At 51.8% G+C, this 15,265-nt stretch overlaps 6 protein-coding genes across 6 annotated transcripts; 4 read left to right on the top strand and 2 right to left on the bottom strand.

The window, feature by feature from the left end:
• Nucleotides 1–326: 326 nt before the first annotated feature.
• Nucleotides 327–2,570, top strand: ALT_4807 (glycosyl hydrolase, family 31; the record flags this gene model as incomplete). The annotated part of the gene is made up of 1 exon (XM_033556931.1): nt 327–2,570. One exon carries the CDS (start codon nt 327–329, stop codon nt 2,568–2,570), a length of 2,244 nt encoding a protein of 747 aa, XP_033412822.1.
• A 197-nt stretch (nt 2,571–2,767) lies between these two features.
• ALT_4806 (uncharacterized protein) lies at nt 2,768–4,184 on the bottom strand (the record flags this gene model as incomplete). Its single annotated transcript, XM_033556930.2, has 2 exons — nt 2,768–4,095; nt 4,142–4,184. 2 exons carry the CDS (start codon nt 4,182–4,184, stop codon nt 2,768–2,770), a joined length of 1,371 nt encoding a protein of 456 aa, XP_033412821.1.
• A 2,947-nt stretch (nt 4,185–7,131) lies between these two features.
• On the top strand, nt 7,132–8,361 carry ALT_4805 (putative cellulose-binding GDSL lipase/acylhydrolase; the record flags this gene model as incomplete). Its single annotated transcript, XM_033556929.1, has 4 exons — nt 7,132–7,291; nt 7,360–7,465; nt 7,516–7,982; nt 8,033–8,361. The coding sequence occupies 4 exons, from the start codon at nt 7,132–7,134 to the stop codon at nt 8,359–8,361; spliced, it is 1,062 nt and encodes a 353-aa protein (XP_033412820.1).
• A 2,139-nt stretch (nt 8,362–10,500) lies between these two features.
• Nucleotides 10,501–11,472, top strand: ALT_4804 (uncharacterized protein; the record flags this gene model as incomplete). The annotated part of the gene is made up of 2 exons (XM_033556928.1): nt 10,501–10,713; nt 10,768–11,472. The coding sequence occupies 2 exons, from the start codon at nt 10,501–10,503 to the stop codon at nt 11,470–11,472; spliced, it is 918 nt and encodes a 305-aa protein (XP_033412819.1).
• Nucleotides 11,473–11,523: 51 nt separating this feature from the next.
• ALT_4803 (YoaK family protein) lies at nt 11,524–12,379 on the bottom strand (the record flags this gene model as incomplete). Its single annotated transcript, XM_033556927.1, has 3 exons — nt 11,524–12,125; nt 12,169–12,198; nt 12,247–12,379. The coding sequence occupies 3 exons, from the start codon at nt 12,377–12,379 to the stop codon at nt 11,524–11,526; spliced, it is 765 nt and encodes a 254-aa protein (XP_033412818.1).
• Nucleotides 12,380–13,717: 1,338 nt separating this feature from the next.
• On the top strand, nt 13,718–14,803 carry ALT_4802 (isocitrate lyase/PEP mutase family protein; the record flags this gene model as incomplete). Its single annotated transcript, XM_033556926.1, has 3 exons — nt 13,718–13,927; nt 13,985–14,132; nt 14,181–14,803. 3 exons carry the CDS (start codon nt 13,718–13,720, stop codon nt 14,801–14,803), a joined length of 981 nt encoding a protein of 326 aa, XP_033412817.1.
• Nucleotides 14,804–15,265: the final 462 nt, after the last annotated feature.

Below are 15,265 nucleotides of genomic sequence, written 5' to 3'. Positions count from 1 at the left end.
ACACAGTTACCTAGGTAATCATTTCAGCTGAGATGCCACACCCCGACGATAACTATCATCGCCGAAAAGAGAATGATATCCCTTCGTAGAACCACCCCGCACACTCATTTCTCAGTTCGCGGGGCTGATTGAATGGCTACAGTTTCGGCCTTGCTCCCGAAGCCTATCAAGGGGGCCAACGATGTCGATCCTTGCATACACCCTGCACAACTGATGTCACACAACATTAATATCAGCCTATTTCATTCTGGACGGATAAATTCAGCTGCAGTTTTAAATACCATGCATTTACTGCGAGATCAGGACCATAACAATAGCCAACCGCAATGATGTGGTCTATCCATCGCTGGCTGATCGGCATCTGCGCCGTATCCACGGTATGGGCGAACCCCATACAAACCCACGAGGAGGACTATGTGATGCCCAACTCGACGGGTTTCCGTATGCAGCATGGCTTTGAGACCGTGCTCGTTCAGCCATTCGGATACGACGGGTTTCGCGTGCGTGCCTGGCCCTATCGTCCGCCCACTGGCAACGAGGTCAGCTTCATCTACGACCCGCCTCTCGAGGGTTTCGAGGACGGAAAAGCCCACGGCTTGGACTTTGACACTGCCTTCAATGGCAACCGGACGGTGGCTATCCGAAATGGCAGGTTAGTTGTCCGCACTTCTGGTTGGGGCGGGAACCCGGGAGGCTATCGATTGGCCTTTTACCGGGTAGAACAGGACGGGTCGGAGACGTTACTTACGAACGAGTATGCGCCTCTCAAGTCAGTCAATCCCAGGTACTACTTCTGGCGCGGACCAGGGAGCGAGTTCTCCGCCGAGTTCTCGTTCAGCTCCACTCCGGACGAGCAGATCTACGGCACGGGCACGCAGCAGGATCATATGGTCAACAAGAAGGGGTCTGTGATTGATCTGATCAACTTCAACACGCATATCCCCACGCCGGTGTTTGTGAGTAACAAGGGCTACGGCTTTGTGTGGAACATGGCGTCCGAGGGCCGGATGGAGTTTGGAGCCTTGCGGACCAAGTTCACGGCCGAGTCGGCCACGGTGGTCGACTATGCGATTGTCGCTACGGAGAAGGGAGACTACGATACATTGCAGCGGCGGCTGTCGGCACTGACCGGTCGTGCGCCCACGCCTCCCGAAGCCTCGCTCGGTTACATCCAGTCGAAGCTGCGGTATGAGAATCAAACCGAGGTAGAGCTGCTGGCTCAGCGGTTTAAGGACCACAACGTCCCGGTATCCATGATTGTCATCGACTACCAATCCTGGGCTCACCAGGGAGACTGGGCCTTGGACCCTCGTCTCTGGCCTGATGTGGCGTCCATGGCGAAGAAAGTCAAGGACCTCACCGGCGCCGAGATGATGGCGTCCCTCTGGCCCAGCGTAGCCGACAACAGTGAGAACTATCTTGAACTCATTGCGAACGGGCTACTGTCCGCTACGCGATCCGGCCCCGGCACCACAGACTCCTGGAACGGATCGTACATTCGGAACATCGACTCGACGAACCCCGCCGCTCGGGCGTTTCTCTGGAAGACGCTGAAGCGCAACTACTATGACAAGGGGATCAAGAACTTCTGGATCGACCAAGCCGACGGCGGCGCGCTCGGCGAAGCCTACGAGAACAACGGACAGAGCTCATACATCGAGTCCATCCCGTTCTCGCTGCCCAACGTTCTCTATGCCGCAGGCACCCAGCTCAGCGCTGGCAAGCTGTACCCCTGGGCGCACCAGCAAGCCATCGAGGAGGGATATCGCAACGCCACCGGCACAAAAATGGGCGACGCATGCGAGCACATCAGCCTGAGTCGCTCAGGATACATCGGCTCTCAGCGCTTCTGCAGCATGATCTGGTCGGGCGATACGACTTCAGTATGGGATACGCTGGCTGTGCAGGTTGCCAGTGGGCTGTCCGCGGCCGCTACGGGTTGGGGATGGTGGACGATGGATGCAGGAGGGTTCCAGGCTGACCCGACGGTGGCGTGGAGCTCCAACATCGACACGCCTGAGTACCGCGAGCTGTATGTGCGGTGGCTCCAGTGGGCGACCTTTCTGCCGTTTATGCGAACACACGGGTCGAGGAAGTGCAATGTCCAGAATGCGTACACCTGCAACAACGAACCGTGGTCGTATGGCGAGGAGAACACGCCCATCATTGTCTCGTATATCCAGCTGCGGTATCAGCTCAAGGGGTACATACAGGCTGTGTTTGAGCAGTTCCATCAGACGGGGAGGTCAATTATGAGGCCACTCTATATGGATTTTGAGCGGACAGATCCGCAGATCGCGAAGATGACGCGGGAGAATGTCAACGCAACTACCCAGCAGTACATGTTTGGTCCGAGGCTGCTTGTTACCCCAGTCACGTTGCCAAATGCAACCGAGTGGGAGGTGTATCTACCGCAGACGGGTCAGAATGAGACAAAGCCGTGGACGTATTGGTGGACCAACGAGACATATGCTGGTGGACAGACAGTGACCGTCCCGGCCCCGATCGAGCACATTCCGTTGTTTTACCTGGGTAAGAGAGAGGATATAATGAGTGGAAGTGTGTTCTAGATGTGGCAACCTATTCATGTTGGAACTGTCTACGGACTCAGCGCCCTACTGCTTAATGTGACTGACGAGGAACGAGGCGATAGAAATGACCGGGGCCTTGCTTGTATCGACTAGTCATAATTTCATGCATTCCTTCACTCACTACATCACCTGCTCTTGTAGTCTCATTTGCTCTTCAGCTCTCTCGGTCCATATCACTACCACCCTGTCGCCTCAGGCGTAGGCACAGCCGCCACCGACTCCGGCACCGCCATAGCAGCCATGACATTCGCCTCAGCCGCCGGCGTAGGTTGAACCTTTACATCTCCGGTCAAAGGCACCAGCGTCACAGGCGGGATATACCAATGCGCATCACACTCCGTCCACAGCGCATCAATCTGGCGGACCGCCTCAGGAAGATCCAAGAAAGGCATGTAATCGTCCCGGATCATCGTGCAAGAGGGATCATATAGCGGACACTGCGATCCTCCGCGGTACTGCGGCCAGGGGATTAGTGGCATGGTATAATTGCCCACTTCCTGGGGCATGAACTCGGCGAAATTGAACGGATACGCGGTCCCGATGGTGGGGTACTTTGCGTTGCGGTGGTTGCGGACCGAAGACACGCTGACGGGATCCACGGCGATGATGGTGTCGGTGTGCGTGTCGCCGCATTGGCTTCCGGGGTGGGCGCGCCGGTTACTCCAGGCGTAGATGGAGGTAAATGAGACGTATATGCTCGGGGAGATGAGGGTCTGCCCGTTGACTACGGCGGTATTGGGGCCGTTCCCGGTTGGTGTAGCAGGAATGGTGGTGCCGTTCTGCAAACATAGGTCGCCACTGGCGGTGGTCACGGGCCAGTAGAAGACGGTTGCCGTGCCGGGGAGGAAATGGCAGTTTGTGCAGGGGTCTTCGGGGTAGGACCGCGTCGTCGAGGGACAGCTATACGGTGGGATGGGGCTCTTGGTGTCACCTGGAGTGACGGTGGTGACAGTGTTGTAGTACGAACTGGACAGTTCCGTATACGTCGACCAGATCGGAATGCATTCTTGCGTGTTGAGGTTGCAGTCGGGCGCTGGCGGCTCCCGGTAGAGCTCAACTGTATTCGTAAAGGTGGTGGTGTAAGTGCTACAGGGTCCTGTGCCGGGATAGTAGGATGTCACGATCTCACGAGGACCCAGCGCGCGTGGAATACCGTCGCAAAGGGTCGTCACTGGTCCTGTATGAGTATCCGGGTATCTCTCCAGCGACGAGGAGGTTCTGCAGGCCCCCTCGCTGGTTGGATATGGGTCATAGGAGATACTCGTGGCTGTTGGTCCCAGCGAGCGTAATCCGGTGGACCGGCCATAATATTCAACCCACTTCGCATTGCAGGTTACAACCGGCGCTTCGGGGCCGGTTGTTGGTCCATAGAAGTAGTCGGTGTATGTGGGCCAGAAGATGGACGTGTTGGAGATAATCAGCCACTGGCCACTGGTCGACGATGGCTCGCTGGTGGGTGATGGACGGATAGTGATGGAACTGGCCGTGACAGCTAGACCAAAGGCTGACCTGGTCAGATGTATATCATCTTGGTGTATAAGGATACATACCAACGTGTCCCTGAAGGACAGCAAGCAGTAGAGTCCAGAGCATGATTACTGATTATCAGTTGCTTGCTCACTGGACTTCCTCTCAGAGAAAGACAGCCTTTTTATACACTCACTCGGTCACACCCCGCTATTCTTCAGCGTTCTGGGCCGCGATGTCACATTGATCTTGATCCACTCAAGACGTACGTAGTAGTGTGATTGGGAGACAGCTAAAATCTTACATTTAGAACATGCGGAATTGCCACCAAGCCATTCGATATGGTCCCATTGCCAAGGCTTTACCTGCAGATCCAACACACGCCAAACATCCAGGATTGGTCAGGATTCAGTTTGCCTACAGGAGCTCGTATATCCAGCCTTACTTGAGCTCGCCATGAATCAGTCGATTCAAACCTTGATTACTGAACTCTACATGTGGGGCAGAGTGTGTCCAAGGCTGTCTGCCCATGTCAAATGCTACCAGAATTTCACACATTGCAGCACGTACGCTGCCCTCGAGGTGAACACTCAATTCCACAAGGGAAACTGATAATAGGTATTGCAGTAATCGGAGTAACGCTGAAGCATGCAATACAAGCGGATTCAGACTGTGCGATCAGCCAGATGTCTTGTTCAGGCGAGCTTGGAATATCTGACACGTCTTCGCAGATCTCCTCTGACGATGCACTGGCCCGAATAGAAAGTGACGCTTCCAAGGGATTGGTGGTGCCTTCATTGACAGTGGTGCAGTCACTCGTAATCATTTCCCGTTCTTCTGTGCATCATACGGTATTTTTCTTTGAAGCGATCGCACCCCCCCAAGTTCTTAATGTACCTTCAGTTTCCGAGTTCCTCTTTCGAATGACTATGCTCTGCTTCGCTCGTAGTCATCGGGAGAGTCTTTCAGGACCTGCATTTGACAGATGTCGACGAACGAGAGTTGCGCTGGTGGATGTCATAGACGACTTGTCCGGTTCTGCTGGTCGATCGGGAAGTGAAATCTGTAGGATGCAGCTCGCTTCTCGCAGTGGGAAAGTCGGAGACCAGGTTTGAACCCCACAAAGCCGTGTTGGTGCACTCGGTGGCAGAAGGGACAGCGGACGTAGACACTCGAAGCGTTCCAATCGAGAACATCAATATCGATAATGCGTGTGTTCGACATTCTAGCCTTCTAGTGGACCGATAATCTTCACTCAGGTCGATTCAAATCCGACGTTGTAGGGTTGGTTTCTTGCAGTAAATGTGGAGAAGAGCAGGTGTTCGTCTTTAGTCTGAGCCGTGGAGTTGTATGTCTTATATAGAGCATATTTCTTTCAGAGGGATGAAGCCTGCAAAAAGGTACTACTACGGCGAGAGCAGCCTTCCACCTTGTAGTAAGTGATTATCTACCAATCAGTTTGCCTTTAACACTGCAGGTTCACAATCTTCCTGCGGCGCCATGCCGTGCACCACAGCCACCATATGCGCCACAAAAGTCGCTTTATTGGGCTTACTGTATTCTCAGGTACCACGGCCATATTCTGCCCTTCTGCTCTTGCTAAGTGGGTAATTATAGAAGAGATGGTTGACCACTAGCCACTCTTTTATTGCCTGATGGATTACGACGCTGCCCCTGCACTTTGCGGGCAATTTGCATCCAACTGAATCGCCTCTATTCTAATCGATATGGATTATACATCTTTTATGTGCTCATATTGATAGACAAAGGATGAGGATATACCTATACAAGGATATCTTAGCTAGTGGCGACTATCCCAAGAACAGCAGCCCTCATCTTTCGCGGCTCTCCGCTACTCACATCGACACAAGGAGCTCTGCCGGACTTCTTTTTAGGCAAAAAGCCAGCAATGTCCCATTGCACTTTGCTATGTTATTGGCACGTTTCGATTTAGATACCTTTGCAGGAAGTCGGGGAGGATGCGAGGCTAGGCTGGCAAAGAAACTATTGATTGTGCAGCCGGGATACAAGATCACGGTGGAACTGAAAGGAGGATGAGTGAGAACAGGCTATCAACATAGGATAACAAAGAATCAGGTAAAAGATAATTCTTGGAGCTGCAGTATCCTACATTTCGAAGTCATCTATGACAAAAGACACAACCTAACCCAGCGAGGTTGAACAGCTGTTCAAGTTGCGGTGAGCTTTTGCCAACACCTGCTGGACTGTGTCCCTCTACATTTTTTGTTCCAGGGATTCAACCATTGCAGATCAGCTGGCTGCTGCCTCTACGTCATTGTCCATATAGCTCTCGCCGAGAGAGCAAGTTCGGTACAGTGGACGATTTCACCAAAAGGAACAGATCATTGTTACTCTGCGTGCATCTCGTCAGTCCCGCCTTCCCTAAAAGCCATGTCCTAGCTTCAGTTATAAGAAGTAATTATAAAGCTAGATACAAACAGTAACGACGTCTTTACTCCTCGGACCCTCTATTATAAACATCCACTGCAGACATGAAAGTGTTGTATAAATAAGCTTCCCTGTTGAAGAGTTTAGGGCATGACACTTGAATAGTAAGACACAGGGATGGTTCACCCAAATGATTCAGATATATCAGGGAGGTCTGTACCATGCCATTTCAAATCCATTTCTCCGAGTCGGTCCCCGCATTCGTCACGGGTAGCGAGACTAAATTGCGGGGAGATGGCTGAAGAAACCGGGAAAGCTAAGCTCGTCCCCGGATGCAAACATTCAGCCCAATAATCTGGCCGGTTGGACGGATAAAACGAGGAGAATCCCCTCGTTCCGGCTTGTCGGGGGAACTGGCCGAGATTTGATTGCCCGTTACCCTTTTGATCACGGATGTCGATGAATACCGCAATACTGAAGGCTCAGATATTGTACGCCACGCGACTTTCCACCAATGGGTCCTCTTCAATGGCTTTTGATGCAGAGACATCCGAGTCTATATATTTCGAGGATTTTCGCATCTCGATGCATTGCTTGAGACAACGACCACCATATAAGTTTCCTGTCCTCATCCGGTCTTGTGCTCATTATTTGGCCTTCCATAATGTTGTACACATCAATCGTATCAGTGACTGCCTCCTTGGCTCTGGTACTTGGTGCCAATGCCCAAGCAGCATTATACGCTCAGTGTGGTGGCGCGGGCTACTCGGGCCCTACCTCGTGCGTCGCTGGAGCTGTCTGTACAGTTTGGAACCCGTGGTACTGTACGTCTGTTGCATTATTCTACATTCCTACTTTTGAAGATAGATCAATTCTAATCGCCAACACTTAGCTCAATGCGTCCCTGGAACAAGCACTGTACCGAGTACTACAACAACCACAACGCCCACAACAACTAACACCGCCACACCCACCGGGCTGAAGTACTTCATCACCTTGTGAGTTGCCCTCAGCTTCATACTGAACGTCCTTGTACTCATCAGGCTAGTGGCGACTCCTACTCGCAGACCGGATTCGACATCAACGGCAGCAAGCCCTCCGCATCGAACCCCCTCGGGAACCCCACTTTGCCAGGATGGACGACGACTGGAGGCTTGAACTGGATCGGATTCCTCGTCTCGAAATATAACTTGTCCCTGACTCTGTCATACAACTTTGCCTACGGTGGAGCGACGACCAACGCCAGTCTTGTTGCCCCATATACCTCTACTGTCCTTAGCTTCATCGATCAGGTCACCGAGTTCACCAACAGCATCGCCTCGAAGCCCTCTTATGCGCCGTGGACCAGCGAGAACACTCTCGTGGGCGTCTGGATGGGCGTGAATGACGTTGGCAACTCATACTGGCTGTCCAATATTGATGAACTCCTCATCAAGATCATGGATAGCTACTTTGGGCAGCTGCAAATTCTCTACAACGCTGGAGTGCGGAACTACGTGCTCCTCGGCGTTCCTCGTAAGTCTTGCTTCTGTTTGATATCACCGATGGATTCTAATACTTTACAGCAATCAACCGCTCTCCACTCATGCTTTCTCAAGGCACCAGTGCCACTACCGCGGAAGCGGCAGTGATCGCAAAGTACAACAACCTGATCGCGACATATCTCGCTAGCTTCAAGTCCAAGAACAGCGGTGTCACCGCGACAATCGTGGATACGCAAGCGCCGTTCAATAAGGCATTGGATAATCCCACAGCCTATGGTGCGCCCAATGCCACCTGCTATAACGGCGATGGCACCAGCTGTCTGTGGTTCAATGACTACCACCCTGGCGTTGCAATCCAGAACCTCACGGCACAGGCTGTGGCTTCTGCGCTGAAGGGATCGTTTTTCTAGGCTACCTTCACAGTCCTGAAGGGATAACGCCATCATTTTGCCGAGGTGCCTCTTATATCACTGTATATAGTCTGTTGAGATGATATGCGAACCAAGTCGCAACTTCACATAAGCTATTCAGCCTTCTCGCATAACGATGCTTGATCGGGTAAACAATTGTAGAGGGATCTGCAACTTTCATGATGAAGGCGACTCTATTCAAAGCCAGTCAACTTTTAATGATTCATCTTGAGTGTACCACATTGGTCGCCTTTCCGATGATATTGCTCTTGGGGATGGACCACTCCTTCAAGCCATCCTATGTGAACAAAACCAGGTGCGCTTGGACATCCCAGACCTTCTGTTCATGCTTTATCTTCGTACTGAAGGGCCGGTTCGTTTTGTGACCATCCATGTATTAGCGGGCAAAAGAGCTCACAGTAGTCCTCTAAAACTTCTGGCGCCTAATAGGATGATACTATCCCGGTCTATTTAAAATCATTTTAGGCTTGCAAGTCCATAAGTTCAACAAGAAGTTATCTATTAAATGGGATCCTGAGGGCCAAAACAGACTTATTGCCCAAGTGATGCTAGATGACATATGGTTGACGCCCCCTGGTGGTGAGAGGGTGTTTGTGCCTTCTGGATTGGTAGCCAAGGGAAAAACTCAGCATCTTTTATCTCCCCTATTGCATTTCCATTACTGTAGCGCCCATGGTCGACAGCAAGAAATGTACAGCAGTAACAATATTTACAAGGGCAAAATTTGGTTCGCCAGATCTTGAAAATGCAACATATCAATGTACCTTGGGTTTGGATCAGGCCCTTTCTTTCTGTTCTCTTAATCTCTTTACATCCTATGACATAGAAAGCAAGTCTCATGGTAACTATCATTCATTCTTGCATACCGCTCACCATCAACATGGTCAATTTCCCCGTGGATATAGCGATCAGTTTTCTCAAGACAGGCAGACCAGGCCTGATCAGACTCAGGGGTGTGAACTGTGCGGTAGCTGAAGAAGCCCCAGGACCACCCTTCACTAACAGCATAAGTGATCAGCTGCACAGCAGAGCGCTGCTCATCTTAATACCAGAGCTGCTGACACCAGCGCTCTTCATGCTCCGTGTCGTATTCAGGATGGGAGCAAGGCGCTGGCCAAATGAAAGAAATGATTCAGGGAAGGATTCCCGTCACTGGAGTCTGCTGGTTGGGCCATGTTATAACACAGAGTCTGAATGTAATGAGATAGTAGGCTGTAATGGAGTAAAGCGTATGATTAGGAGGAGAGGTTGACTAGGAGAGATGAGGGGAAAAAAGGGGTATTAGCAGGGAAAGCTCCGGTCTGCGCTACTTTTGGCAAATAGTAATCAGTATTACAGCTTTAAATCTACTACCCGTACCAGAGGCACATCTGACCTCTCTTGAATTGCATTCTATGTTATTCTAACGTGTCTTATTCTGGTTATGAGAAGGCATTATACCTATTACGCATATTTGTGAGCGGTCCTTACTCCATGGCAAGGGAAATTCATTATGGCCATAGCATGAACTAAGGAACAAGGACTACCTGAAGCCTTCGATCAAGGTGAGCTCTACGGCGTATCGATTTCCTAACCTGAGGTGTCCATTGGGTCACCATCTAAGCTGATCGCCTCAGCGGCAGCCAATTCGAGAAAGGCAGCTGCTGTTGGATGGTGTCTCAAGGCTACTTCATGAATGGATACTGTGGGTTCTAAGAGTTAGAAGGCACCCAGTAATCTTCCATATCGTTGAGGCCTTTTAGCCATGTCTCTCCCACCGTCCACGAACTTATTGAGTTGATGCTCCGTCCGAGCATCCCAGCAGTCGAGAAGATTTAAGTCTTTGTTCTTGTCCTTGAATGAGTATGTGGTTACTGCAAGGGACACCAAACTCCGGGTTGGGATTAAAGGAATGGTCCGAGCCATAGAGCCAGTCAGGAACGTCGATCATAAGGGGTGTCTTGTCATCCCGCTGATTCCAATAATAGGTTTTCAGTCAACATTCTCGGTCCGACGAGGCGCGTTGTTGATGCCTGCATTCCAGAGTGTCTCGGTCACCAGTCACCGTAAATCAGAAGGAAATGTATAAATTGAGACATGCAAGATGTCCTCAAACAAAACCAGAGATTAGTCTCAACGATGTACTCACACACGATTGCGAGTGCCTTATTTGCAGCTTGCTGCCTGTCAGGCCTGGCGACGGCGTCGAGTCCTCTTCATAATGCCGACGTCAAGCCTGACTACTCCTTTGACGATCTTTGGTCTCTGGAGAGAAGTTTCTGGGATACCTTTCTCTACCCGACGAACGTAGCACAGATCAACGCCACGGATGACTCTGTCTTTGCCGAAAATGTACCTCCTGCTTAGTTCGATGGAACCACAACCCGTTCTGACATATTGATCCAGGTCCAAGGCCGAGTGGACATCACACGCACCTTCGACGGCCGCGAGCTCAACAATGAATACATCTTTGGGCTTTTCTCCGAGCCAGACCACCTTAGTCTCGTGGGCGTACCCATCGCATACAGCATCACCCAGTTCACAGCCAACGGCAACATCGCGTCGGCGACGACGGTCGTCACCTTCAACTCGACCTCCTTCGGCGTCATCATCCCCGTAACCATCGACTCCTGGATCGAATGGGACACGCAGAAGAAGATTGTGCAGTACGACGCCACATTCAGGTGGTTCGGGCCCCTCCTCGAGGCGCTGCTCAAAGCGCAAGCCGCGAGGATGAATACCACCGACCTGGCCATAGTGCGGGCAGCGCTTACGCAGCAACTAGCAGACACAATCTGCCAGACGCACGAAGACAACTGCAAGGGGGAGAACCAGCAATACGAGAGTCGGGACGCCTGCATGGATTTCCTGACGAACAAGACGCGCTTCGGACAGGCGTACGAGCTGGGCCGGGATACCCTGCTCTGTCGCGAGGTGCATGAGCTTATGGTCAAGTACCGGCCGGATATACACTGTCCGCATATCGGACCAACAGGGGGTGACTACTGCGTGGACGATCTATCGTATGAGCAGGTGGTGCTGGAGAAGTATTTCCGGGACTCGTTTATCGCCTATGGGTATGGCCAGGAGCAGAATATCTGGGTTGCGTAATTCTATGATCTATCAGTTCATTCAGATTGCCGTTGTCCTAGCCAATATGAGTTATACTGCAATTTCCCCCTCTTTCTCTCTCCAGAATATCCATGACACAGAAATAATCAGCTTCAGACCGGCAGCCATCCACAGCACAGGCGAGATATCGTGTGTCGCCTTGGTGATCCATCCCCCAGCAATTGCACCGATCAGCGTCAGAACAAACGCCACCACCCGGCGATCCCGCTTCTCATTGCGGAGGAGAAACAACTTTGGGTCGGAGACTAAATCACAGAGAAGACTGGTAATGACCACGGTTGGGATCTCGTTGAACCCCAACGCCCGACTAGCGACGATCTGACCTGCAGACTGGATACTCAAGAGCACAATAGGCGCTTCCTGGCTCCAGTGGGTCTCGCTCGCAGCAGGGTTTGAGGGGATGCCGGCTATCACGCCGCTCTGTACCAGCGAAGCAGTGATGACCAGCATAGCGACCTGTAGAAAGAATGAAAGAACTAGGGTCACTCTGCGTTTTGGTCCGAGCAGACGGCTCAGCCGAGCGAAGAGAAAGCAGCCGATAACGAAGCATCCGATTGAGGTGAGAGAGCGCGCCCAGCCGTATGGTTTAAGGTTCTGATTTGATGCGCCCAGGCCGACGAAGATGGTGTTTCCTTGATGATGAGCTGAGTTCGTGACATTGTTCGACTGACTTACCCGTTTGCATCGAGACGAACGTGTTGTAGGCTGCGCAATCAGTAGCTGCAGAGTAAGAGGGAAGACGGGACTACTTACCATTGTAGAGGGTGCTATCAACAAGACCTGAGCTCAGACAGCAACCGTACAGCAGCACCTCAGCGTGTTTGGCATTGATATCAGTGTTGAAGAAACCAGTGATGCTTTTCTTCGAGTCCGACGAGGTGGACATTGTTACGGATCGGTGATGAGCGCACAGCGAGGAACGAAATTGCAATAGCGAGAATGTGGGAGACCGTGGGATATCCTCAGGATAGACAATTCCAATTCACCTCGTGTCACTGTGAGATTTTGTCCCCGAGCTAGATCCAGACCCTGGTTGTCTGCAGCATTATACAGCAAGATTAGCACGGATTTCCCCGACATCAACCCGGGCCAGTCGGGCCCGGCCAATCGACGCAACATTCCTTTCGGATTCCGACATGATTATCAGATCACAAATCTTCTCACGCTATTCGAGTTGGTCAATGAGCGGGGTGACGATGGCGCCGAGACTGCATCCCTAGTGCCAAGTGGCTTGGCTAAAGTGACGCCGGAGGATCTGTGCATCAGAGGTGATGTTGACCTCGGGGTAATTCGGTGCACTCGCGGAGGCCAGAGACCACCTTGAATTGCCGAAACGACATGTTCTGTGAGTACCACAACGTGGTTTCTTCCCACAATGAGTCTGGGATTGTGTTCCACAAGATCCAGCCCGTTCGACTTGTCACTACCTAAACACAATTTTACAGCCTCCAAGGCGCTTGAATAGCAGTATGATACTGTATTCCCTCTTTGGAAGTCTCTACTTTTGCTCGGGGCATGCTCAGAATGAAGCTTTTGATTACGTCCAAGACGTGGATGATTTACACGGTCCGAAATTCAAAAACGCCACCTTTGATGAAACCAAGAGCTTGCATCACGACCGCCGCTCGCCAATGGCACGTCCAGACTGCGTACCAACTTCTTCACGGGCTTTCTCTTCCCGTCAGCGCGTCGAATGCAGACGTATGGCATTCGCTTGGCCTGCCAACTTTGTGGCTATGCTGTATCACGCTAGCTACAATAAGGATGTCGTGAGCCGGGGTCTTCTACAAGGAGGGATCCTCGTTGGCTGGATATCTCTCGGCCCGGAATCCGTTTTGTTATGAATGATCCTTTTCAGACGCGTTGTGCGTCTCGGTGGATCGATAAGGGCGTGGATGAAGCATCCAGAATCACGCCCGCATTCTGGGCGCGCCTGCGTCGTCAGCCGCCAAGCGAAGTTAATATAGGTGATAAGCATGGATATGGTTCGATATGGCCGAGGTGGTTGCTACAAGTCGACATGGAGGGTGTTATCCAGCAGTGTCAGCTGCGATGATGAGACATACCCGACAAGGGTCGCGTCCGACGGGGGGAAATTGCACCGAGAACGGGATCGTGAGAGAAATGAGGTTATAAAAGGATGGGTCTACTCAGACCAGATCACAAACTTCACAACTAATCTCCCAACCTCTCAACACCACTACCTTCTCGGGACTTTGCAAAAATGAGCATCACCATTACTGTAGAGAAGGACGGCTTCTACGAGGTCAACGGAGAAAGCCGTGAGCCCACGATCAACCTGTACATGATTGCCGGTGCTACTAAGCTCCGCAAGTATCTCCGTGATACTGACGAGCTGATCGTCTGCCCCGGAGTTTACGATGGCCTGTCCGCGCGGATTGCCATGCAACTTGGCTTCAGGGCCCTCTACATGGTATGCATACTCTCCGTGTCTCCCACATCACCTTCAGTGTACACGCTGACCTCGCAGACTGGTGCGGGAACAACCGCCTCTAGACTCGGAATGGCAGATCTCGGGCTGGCCCAGCTTTACGACATGAGAACCAATGCAGAGATGATCGCCAACCTGGATCCCTTTGGTCCTCCTCTGATTGCTGACATGGACACTGGCTACGGAGGTATGTATTCCTCACTCCTCTTCAACCTTCCTTGGCTAACCACACCAGGCCCCCTCATGGTCGCTAAATCCGTCCAGCAATACATCCAAGCCGGCGTGGCCGGTTTCCACATTGAAGACCAAATTCAGAACAAGCGCTGCGGCCATCTAGCGGGCAAAAAAGTCGTCTCCATGGATGAGTACCTCACGCGCATCCGCGCCGCGAAGCAGACCAAGGACCGCCTCCGTTCGGATATCGTGCTGATTGCGCGCACTGACGCGCTGCAGCAGCACGGCTACGACGAGTGCATCCGGCGTCTCAAGGCCGCACGGGACATTGGTGCGGATGTGGGTCTGCTGGAGGGCTTCACCTCCAAGGAGATGGCGCGCCAGGCGGTTCAGGATCTGGCGCCGTGGCCATTGCTGCTCAACATGGTTGAGAACGGGGCCGGGCCGGTGATTACAACCAAGGAGGCCAAGGAAATGGGGTTCCGGATTATGATCTTCTCTTTTGCGTCGTTGGCGCCTGCGTATCTGGGCATCAAGGCTGCCCTGGAGCGGTTGAAGAACGAGGGTATTACGGGCATCCCTGAGGGACTGGGGCCCAAGAAGCTGTTTGAGGTGTGCGGCCTGATGGACTCGATGAGGATTGACACAGAAGCTGGAGGGAATGGGTTTACTAACGGCGTCTGATTTTTTTTTGAATTCTTTTTCTCTCTTTCCTATTTCATCTTTTTACCTAACTCGTGTTTTCTTACATTGGTCATCGTTGAGCATTAGTCTAGAATCAAGGAACTTTTCAAGGCACACAAAAGCTAAATACGCGTAAGGTATATTGCACAGTGGCTCTGAGTGCAGTTAATATCCATATAACAACCTGATTGGCTTGATTAGCGGTCAATAAGATATATCTTAAGAGAGAATGAGGGCTCGGTCAAGGTTTCTCATGAGACCCTGCGAATGTCAGCCACTCAGCGTAGACCTAGCCCGGATGCCGAGATTCACGAACATTCTCGGTGCATTTCGGGTCAGTGTTGGATAGGCTTGATTCCTGTTCCTTCAGCAAGGGTGAGTCAATTGCCATGAAACCTAGCTGCTTATGCGTCTTGGAGTTAGTTTGGAGACACACTATGCAGCCGGAAAATACATCTTAAG

The sequence above is a fragment of the Aspergillus lentulus genome, assembly GCF_001445615.1.
Source record: "Aspergillus lentulus DNA, contig: Alt08, strain: IFM 54703, whole genome shotgun sequence".
NCBI classification, from domain to species: Eukaryota; Fungi; Ascomycota; class Eurotiomycetes; order Eurotiales; family Aspergillaceae; genus Aspergillus; species Aspergillus lentulus.
The sequence above is the reverse complement of the archived record's forward strand: the minus strand, read 5'-3'. Positions and strand labels throughout refer to the sequence as shown.